General features: G+C 43.0%; 2 protein-coding genes across 17 annotated transcripts in view; both read left to right on the top strand.

Annotated features, from left to right (window-relative positions):
* Positions 1-7,927, top strand: part of trim2a (tripartite motif containing 2a) — a 12,494-nt gene extending 4,567 nt beyond the window's left edge. For 10 of the 11 annotated variants that reach the window (XM_046843325.1, XM_046843326.1, XM_046843319.1 and 7 more), the window contains 9 exons: positions 565-716; positions 906-1,086; positions 2,634-3,363; positions 4,346-4,449; positions 4,532-4,699; positions 4,890-5,058; positions 5,196-5,266; positions 5,355-5,495; positions 7,233-7,927. In XM_046843325.1, coding sequence (XP_046699281.1) covers positions 565-716; positions 906-1,086; positions 2,634-3,363; positions 4,346-4,449; positions 4,532-4,699; positions 4,890-5,058; positions 5,196-5,266; positions 5,355-5,495; positions 7,233-7,385 — 1,869 coding nt within the window. In that variant the 3' untranslated portion in view covers positions 7,386-7,927. The remainder of the gene's footprint in view (positions 1-564; positions 717-905; positions 1,087-2,633; positions 3,364-4,345; positions 4,450-4,531; positions 4,700-4,889; positions 5,059-5,195; positions 5,267-5,354; positions 5,496-7,232) is intronic. The other variant, XM_046843320.1, reaches the window with a different exon arrangement.
* Positions 7,928-9,215: 1,288 nt separating this feature from the next.
* Positions 9,216-10,000, top strand: part of arfip1 (ADP-ribosylation factor interacting protein 1 (arfaptin 1)) — a 17,548-nt gene continuing 16,763 nt past the window's right edge. Inside the window, exon 1 of one of the 6 annotated variants that reach the window (XM_046843023.1) lies at positions 9,216-9,346. The gene's annotated coding sequence lies outside the window, so the exon portion shown is untranslated. Of the gene's footprint in view, positions 9,375-10,000 lie in introns of all 6 variants that reach the window. The other 5 variants (XM_046843022.1, XM_046843020.1, XM_046843019.1 and 2 more) reach the window with 5 other exon arrangements.

Below are 10,000 nucleotides of genomic sequence, written 5' to 3'. Positions count from 1 at the left end.
GCCATATTTTCTAAATGTCCTCACTATGTCCTCTAAACTTCCTCACAATGTTCCCTAAACTTCCTTTCCATGTCCCCTAAATGTCCTCACTATATCCCTAAATGTCCTCACTATGTCCCCTAAACTTCCTCACCATGTCCCCTAAACCTCCTCACTATGTCTTCTAAACATCCTTACCACGTTCCCTAAACGTCCTAACCATGTCCCTTAAACGTCCTTACCATGTCCTCTAAAATTCCTCACTGTGTTCCTCAAACGTTCCAACCATGGCCCCTAAATTTTCTCACCATGTCCTCCAAATGTCCCTTGCTGTGTTCCCTAAATGTTCTCACCATGTACTCTACACACTCTCACCTCATGCCATAGGTCCTCACTTCAACCCCTACCACATCCCCATCACCCTAACCCATCTTCCCTACACATCCTCACCTTGTACTCATCATGTCCTCATTACGTCCCCTTCGTGTCCCCAGGTTCACACTGCTTTAATATCTGTAGCGGAGCGCTAAGTGAAACAGGAAGTAGTGGACGAGTTCCATATTGAAGTATATGTGTGTTTGTCAGGTGATGGAGTTCTACTGTCCTGTGTGTGAGACAGCAGTGTGTGAGGAGTGCAGCAGTGATGACCACGTCCAGCACACACTCGTCCCCCTCACACAGGTCCTCACACAGCACCAAGCCTCACTGCTGCAACAGTTAAACTCTGTCAGAAGCAGGTCAGGAACCGACGCCTTCTGTTTCCACTGTTTTTTATTACCTTTATGTCACATGATCTGGTTGGACGTTGGTATGGTTATGAGGTGGACATGAGACATGGAAGGAAATGTAAAATAAAACCAGAATGAATTTGTTTCTTCTCAAACTGAGAGAGCATTGGATCATCTCATTTCACCTGTTCATCTCAGGCTTCCAGAGATCGACTCAGCACTGCAAACGCTATCTGAGATCCTGCAGCAGCTGACCAGTCAGAAGAACTCGGTGGAGGAGAAAATCCACAACACTTTCAGTGAACTGCAGAAGATGCTGGATGTGCGTAAAAGTGTGCTGCTGATGGAGGTGGAGGTCAACTACACCCTCAAACACAAGGTCAGAGCTCCATCACACACCCTTACAAAAAAGGTTCTTCTACAGTCTTTCGGTAGTTACTTACCTTTCTAAAGTCATTAGAAGGTTCTGCAGAGAAACTTCTACCACATGAAGAACTCATGGTTCTCACCCAAACATTATTTTGTAAGCATGTAAACCTGCTCAGATCTCTCCTAAAAACTGTATTAGATGTTAGTCATGTCATCCATGATTAGCACGGTTCCTCCTGCAAAAGAACCGAGAACCTCTGTTTAACAGCAAAACATGGAGCAGATGTTAATGTGTGAGAACATAAAGGCAACCTGCTCAGTGTCCTTTAAACATTTACAGCTGACATCTTGGATCCTCCCTCCCGGGAACTGATCTACCATCTTACACAACACTGTGTCCGTGTGTGTGTCCGTGTGTGTGTGTGTGTGTGTGTGTGTGTGAGAGAGAGAGAGTGAGAGTGTGAGTGTGAGTGAGTGAGTGATTAAACTGTAAAACCCGTATAACCGGTTCTGCTCAGGCAGAAAAATGAAGCGGAGTGTGTTTGGAAGTCCAAGTATTTTGATGGAAGACGACGGAGACACACAGCCTGAGGTGATCACTATCGTACTTAATCATTTGTGTTAGTTTTTTGATTGTGTGTGTGTGTGTGTGTGTGTGTGTGTGTGTGTGTGTGTGTGTGGCAGGTAAACATAATCATAAAAACATCAGACAGGATTGATATTCGTTTGTGTGGGAATATATGTTTGTTGTTCTCACGTGCTGAAGGTCTACTGTAGGACCAGAGTTAATAAACGTGAAGACCTTCTCCCAGGGTCTACACATGGTTCATGCTCTGCTGCAGGTGTGAAAATGTATCAGCAATTGACACAGATCACGATCTTTCATTCATATCAGATATGAAAATGAAGCATGAAGACAAATGTGTGCTGACTTTCTATTTTCAGTTTAGAAGTGATTTCTGGATAAAACATAAAACATCACCTGCAGCTTCGTGTTTCATATCCAAGCTATTGCGTGAGACCAGAGTGTGTTAAAGCTCCAAGAAGTCTGTTTCTACTAACATACTGAACATGTTCTCTCAAATCCAGGACACATCTGAGTCACTACTCTCAAACACAGATCTCAGATTCATCACAATTAAACAGTTAACATCTCCACACCTCCACACCCCTACATCTCCACATCTCCACACCTCCAAACCTCCAAATCTACAAATCTCCACACCTCCACATCACCACATCTCCATATCTCCACACCTCCAAATCAACAAATCTCTAAGCCTCCACATCTCCACACCCCAACGCCCCCACATCTCCACACCTCCACATCTCCACACTTCCACACCTCCACATCACACCTCTACAGCTCCTCACATACACACCTCCACACCAATACATCTTCAAACCTCCACACCTCCAAATTTACAAATCTCCACACTTTTACATCTCCAGGCTCTGTTCTCCAGGCTCAGTTGGAGATGTTGTGTGTTATGTTGCGTGGTATGTTATATGGTGTGTGTGTGTGTGTGTGTAGTGTAATGTGTTTTTGATGTACAGGTTCTCCAGGCACAGTTGGAGATGTTGCTGCAGGAGCAGGAGGCCATGCTCAGCAGCTGCAGTCTGACAGAACGCGCGTTGTGCACTGGCTCTGAGGCCGAGGTGCTGCTGGTGGAGAAGCAGCTGAGTGAGCGTCTCAGTGACCTGGCGACTCGGGAACTTCCTCTGAGGCCTGAAGAGAACGGGCAGCTGAGCTTCACGGCAGAGACTGAAAGCTTGTGCAGCTCAGTGCGTCGTCTGGGTTCCATCATAACTGGCAGCGCAGTGGCAGGAGAGACTGTGGCGAGCGGTGAGGGACTGCGGCGCTGCGTGGTGGGTCGGCCCACCTCCATCACTGTCACCTCTAAGGACAGAGAAGGAGGACTGTGCCAGACGGGTGGCGCACCTCTTTCAGCTGAGCTGAATGGTTCAGATGGCACACTGGTAGGAGAAGGTGAAGTTGTGGACCACAAAAATGGCACATATGAAATACTGTACACACTGCCACATGAGGGACAGTACATGCTCGCACTTCGCCTGTATGGAAAGCACATCCGTGGGAGTCCCTTTAGCATCCGAGCCAACAAGCACACGCAGATATCTCACACCACCAACAGCACCAAGAGATTCCTGAAGGCACCAGGGAGCTTCAACTCCACACCACGAGGCATCAGGCGTCCAGACAGCCTGTACAGCTCAAGCAGGGGCAGAGGGGGAAACGCTATGGAGGATGACCTGATCTTCAGAATCGGTACAGATAAGTGCTGTAGAAGAAGAAGATGCACTTGGAGTTTAGAGTTATAATTGATTGCATTGGGAGGAGTTTGGGGTTATAATGTAATGCAGTGGGAGGAGTTTGGGGTTATAACTGAATGCAGTGGGAGGAGTTAGGGGTTATAATGTAATGTGGTGGGAGGAGTTTGGGGGTTATAATGTAGTGCAGTGGGAGGAGTTTGTGGTTATAATGTAGTGCAATGGGAGGAGTTAGGGGTTATAATGTAATGTGGTGGGAGGAGTTTGGGGTTTTAATTGAATACAGTGAGAGGAGTTTGTGGTTATAATGTAATGCAGAGGAGTGGTTTGGGGTTATAATGTAATGCAGTGGGAGGAGTTTGGGGTATAATTTGAATACAGTGGGAGGAGTTTGTGATTATAATGTAATGCAGTGGGAGGAGTTTGGGGTTATAATATAATCCAGTGGGAGTGGTTTGGGGGTTATAATTGCATGCAGTGGGAGGAGTTTGGTGTTATAATTGCATGCAGTGGGAGGAGTTTGTGGTTATAATGTAATGCAGTGGGAGAAGTTTGGGGTTATAATGTAATGCAGAGGGAGTGGTTTGGGGTTATAATGTAATGCAGTGGGAGGAGTTTGGGGTATAATTTGAATACAGTGGGAGGAGTTTGTGGTTATAATGTAATGCAGTGGAGGAGTTTGGGGTTATAATATAATCCAGTGGGAGTGGTTTGGGGGTTATAATTGCATGCAGTGGGAGGAGTTTGGGGTTATAATTGCATGCAGTGGGAGGAGTTTGTGGTTATAATGTAATGCAGTGGGAGGAGTTTGGGGTTATAATATAATGCAGTTGGAGGAATTTGTGGTTATAATATAATGCAGTGGGAGGAGTTTGGGGTTATAATGTATTGCAGTGGGAGGAGTTTGTGGTTATAATATAATGCAGGGGGAGGAGTTTGTGGTTATGATGTCAGTGTTGGGTGTTATTTGTTCACTATAGGGACTAAAGGCAGAAATAAGGGAGAATTTGCTAATCTCCAGGGTGTGGCCACTACAGACTCCGGAAAAGTTTTAATAGCAGACAGCAACAATCAGTGTGTTCAGGTAAAACCGACATCACTAAAGTTTACAATATCTTTAATCTTTAAACATGCATTTACTACATTTTTGTTTCTTATTTTTATAGATATTTTCTAATGATGGCCAGTTTAAGAGCCGTTTCGGGGTACGGGGTCGGTCTCCGGGGCAACTCCAGCGACCCACAGGCATCACCTCCCACCCTAATGGTGACATCATCATCGCTGACTATGACACCAAGTGGGTCAGCATTTTCTCCAGTGATGGTAAATTTAAGGTGAAGCAAAAAAACAGTTTCATAGGTTTTAAAAAAATGCATTGAAAATAAGAAGTGAATTTGATCCCATTTATGAATGCATGCTGTACCTGCTGAATGCATGTCATGCATCATTCTTTTCTTTAAAGCTGTAAACATGCATGTTCTCCTGAAGCTCAGGTGACTGATGTGCTCTGTGTCCATGTCTCAGCATAAGATTGGCACCGGGAAGCTGATGGGTCCTAAAGGCGTTTCTGTGGACAGGAACGGGAACATCATCGTAGTGGATAATAAATCCTGCAGCATTTTCGTCTTCCAGCCAAACGGGAAACTCATCCGCAAGTTCGGCACTCGTGGAAATGGAGATGAACAGTTCGCAGGTGTTCACTGGGTTTCATTTCTTTCTCACATTTGCTCTTCCAGATAAAAGAAGACATTTAAAGGTGTGTGTGTGTGTGTGTGTGTGTGTGTGTGTGTGTGTGTGTGTGTGTGTGTGTGTGTGTGTGTGTTGCTTCAGGTCCACACTTTGCAGCAGTAAATCAGAATAATGAGATTATTGTGACTGATTTCCACAATCACTCAGTGAAGGTGTGTATTACAGCAGTGAGAGTGTTGAGTTTGATTGGTTGTGTTTGGAGGTGTAGAATCTAATAAGGGTGAATGTGTTGTGTTTGAGGTGTTTAATGCAGAGGGAGATTTCCTGTTTAAATTCGGCTGTAGTGGTGAAGGGAACGGCCAGTTTAACGCCCCCACTGGAGTCGCTGTGGATTTTACTGGGAACATCATTGTAGCAGACTGGGGAAACAGCCGTATACAGGTAACACACTGTACACACACAATATACTCCCTGTACACTAGACACCCACTATACATTATACACACACTGTACACTGTACACACACTATACACACACTATACACACCATACACACACTATACACATACTGTACACTGTACACACCCTACACACACTATATACACACTGCACACCATACACACACTATACACCATACACACTATACACACACACACTATACACAGCATACACACACTATACACTATACATACTGTACACTGTACACACTATACACCATACACACACACTATACACTATACACACTGTACACTGTACACACACTATATACACACCATACACACACTATACACTATACACATACTGTACACTGTACACACACAATATACTCCTGTACACTAGACACCCACTATACATTATACACACACACTGTACACTGTACACACATTATACACACTATACACCATACACACTATACACTATACACATACTGTACACTGTACACACCCTACACACACTATACACACTGCACACCATACACACACTATACACACCATACACACACTATACACATACTGTACACTGTACACACCTACACACACTATATACACACTGCACACCATACACACACTATACACCATACACACACTATACACTATACACATACTGTACACTGTACACACCTACACACACTATATACACACTGCACACTATACACACTACACACACTATACACCATACACACACTATACACTATACACATACTGTACACTGTACACACCCTACACACACTATATACACACTGCACACCATACACACACTATACACCATACACACACTATACACTATACACATACTGTACTCTGTACACACTATATACACACCATACACACACTATACACTATACACATACTGTACACTGTACACACACTATACACTATACATACTGTACACTGTACACACACTATATACACACCATACACACTATACACAGTATGCACACTATACACTATACACACCATACACACTATACACAGTATGCACACACTATACACTATACCCACCCTACACACACTATATACACACTGCACCATACACACACACTATACACACTATAAACTCTATGCACTATACACACTATACACTGTACACCCTACACACACTATATACACACTGCACACCATACACACACTATACACCATACACACACTATACACTGTACACACCCCACACACACTATATACACTGCACATCATACACACACTATACACTATACACTATACACACACTGTACACACACTATACACACACTGTACACTATACACATGCTCACACACTGTATACACTATTAACTATACACTATATACAGTATACACTATATGCACGATACACACACTATACACTATACACACTATACATACTATACACACACTATACATACTATACGTACAATATACACTATATACACACCATGCATACACCATACACACGCTTTACACTCTATACACTATATACACACAGCTGCTACCTATACACACTCCACTTTAAACACTCCAGCAATACACACTCGTGCTATGCACACGCCACTTCACAAACACCACTGTACACACTACACTTTACACACACTTCTAATGTCTACACACAGTTTTTAATTCATTAATCTGCGATCTTAACTGTTATGCTCTGTGTGTGTGTGTGTGTGTGTGTGTGTGTGTGTGTGTGTGTGTGTGTGTGTGTGTAGGTGTTTGACAGCAGCGGCTCATTCCTGTCCTTCATTAACACTTCAGCAGATCCTCTGTTCGGGCCTCAGGGTCTCTCCATCACCTCCAACTCTCACGTCCTTGTGGCTGATTCAGGAAATCACTGCTTTAAAGTTTACCGCTATCTTCAGTGACACTCCTCATCCCTCCATCCACCCATTTCGCCATCCCATAATTCCTTCATCCCTCCATCCACCCATTTCGCCATCCCATAATTCCTTCATCCCTCCATCCACCCATTCCTCCATCGCATAATTAAATCAATCCTCCGTCCACCTATTCCTCCATCCCATAATTAAATCATCCCTCCTTCCACCTATTCCTCCATCATATGATTCCATCAACACTCCATCCACCCATTTTACATCCCATAATTCCTTCATATATCCATCATCCCTTCATATTCCATCTATACCTTAATCCCATCCTCCCTCCAGCTGCCTATTCCATAATACCATCCTCCCTTAATCCATTTATCCCTCTATCCAGTAATACCATTACCCCTCCATCCACCCGTTCCTCCATTCCATGGTCCCATGCTTCCTCCATCTTGATTATTCCAGATAGCACTGTTGTTTTTAGATTGTTTTCAGGATTATAACATACTGATCTGAACACAGGATAAATAAAGGGATCAATATAAATAATAAAATAAAATAAAAACTATCAAAACTGTGATTTTTTTATTTATTTATTAATTTCTTGGTTTTTTTATTTTAAGATAAAATGACTATTACAGTGTGTCTGAGACGTCCAGTCATCTCTGTATGTACATTATAGAACCTGTACTCTAATACTTGTAATATAATCCCATACTGCAATACAAGTACAAGTGTTACAGTACAGTTACTAAACAGTTGTTACAGTACAGGTGTTACAGTACAGTGTTTCAGTAGAGTTACAGTACAGTTATTATACATGTGTTAAAGTACAGGTGTTACAGTACAGTGTTTCAGTAGAGTTACAGTACAGTTACTATACATGTGTTACAGTACAGTGTTACAGTACAGGTGTTACAGTACAGTGTTTCGGTAGAGTTACAGTACAGTTACTATACATGTGTTGCAGTACAGTGTTACAGTACAGGTGTTACAGTACAGTGTTTCAGTAGAGTTACAGTACAGTTACTATACATGTGTTACAGTACAGTGTTACAGTACAGGTGTTACAGTACAGTGTTTCAGTAGAGTTACAGTACAGTTACTATACATGTGTTACAGTACAGGTGTTACAGTACAGAGATACAGTACAGGTGTTACAGTACAGAGATACAGTACAGGTGTTACAGTACAGGTGTTACAGTACAGAGATACAGTACAGGTGTTACAGTACAGGTGTTACAGTACAGTATTTCAGTAGAGTTACAGTACAGTTACTATACATGTGTTACAGTACAGGTGTTACAGTACAGTGTTTCAGTAGAGTTACAGTACAGTTACTATACATGTGTTACAGTACAGGTGTTACAGTACAGTGTTTCAGTAGAGTTACAGTACAGTTACTATACATGTGTTACAGTACAGTGATACAGTACAGGTGGTACAATACAGAGATAGAGTACAGTTACTATACAGGTGTTACAGTACAGTGTTTCAGTAGAGTTACAGTACAGTGTTTCAGTACAGGTGTTACTGTACAGTTACTATACAGGTGTTACTGTACAGTTACTATACAGGTGTTACTGTACAGTTACTATACAGGGGTTACTGTACAGTTACTATACAGGTGTTAAAGCACAGGTGTTACAGTATAGAGTTACAGAACAGGTGTTTCAATACAGGTGTTACAGTACATGTGTAACAGTACAGAGTTACAGTACAGTGTTTCAGTACAGGTGTAACGGTACAGTGTTTCAGTACAGTTGTTTCAATACAGAATTACTGTAAATTGGAGGTATTACAGTCGGAAACTCTGAGTTTGGGGATTTTCTTTTACACACCTGGCAACCTCGCAAGCTGTTCTGTTCTTCCGGTTTCGTAGCTGATCCGCCATCCCGGAGCGGAAGTGCACGAGCGCGGATGTGGAAGTTCAGTACAGTGTGAGGAGTCGGTGGCAGCGGGCGCGCGCGGGGGAACAGCCGAGTGATTTCCATCAGGTACGGAGCAGGTGAGGCGCGCGGACAGGTGAGGCACGGCGGTGCGCGAGCACGGCCTCAGGGGCTTTAGCATGACAGCTAATGCTTTAAAGAGTTCAGTAGCGCAGTTATTCCCGGAAGCGGGGTGTGGAGAACTTTGGGCCGGAGTGTGTGATATTCCCTGTGATCACACACACACACACACACACTCGGGTTTATTTTAAATATAAATAAACAGTCTGTGGGGCAGAGTAAAGGACAGCGAACCTGTTAGCTTGTAGCTAATTCCATCAAGTACACAACTTTAACCGGAAGTTAAACTAAAACATTAGATCAAAGCGATAAAAGCGGAAGTAAAAACTTTATAAACACTGACACAAACATCAACACGATAGTCAGCGCAGGAAGTCCGAGTGAGATGAACACCTGCTCAGGTAGGTGCTGTACAGTTGTGAGGTTCCTCTTCTGTTTTTGTTTCCTTGTTTCAGCAAGAAAACAGAAGTGTATTGTTGATTATGAGCTGCTCAGTGAAGCTGATCTTCACCACTCCTCCTCCTGCACTGATGGAGGAACACTGACTTTCACAATTGAGAAAAACACAATATCAAGAATTTTTAATGTGAAAATGTCTGTCTGAGCTGGTAAAATGCTTGTAGATCCAGATCTGGTGAAACG

The sequence above is a fragment of the Silurus meridionalis genome, chromosome 28 (genome assembly GCF_014805685.1).
Source record: "Silurus meridionalis isolate SWU-2019-XX chromosome 28, ASM1480568v1, whole genome shotgun sequence".
NCBI lineage: Eukaryota > Metazoa > Chordata > Actinopteri > Siluriformes > Siluridae > Silurus > Silurus meridionalis.
Note: the sequence above shows the minus strand (reverse complement) of the source record. Positions and strands in the feature narration are given on the sequence as shown.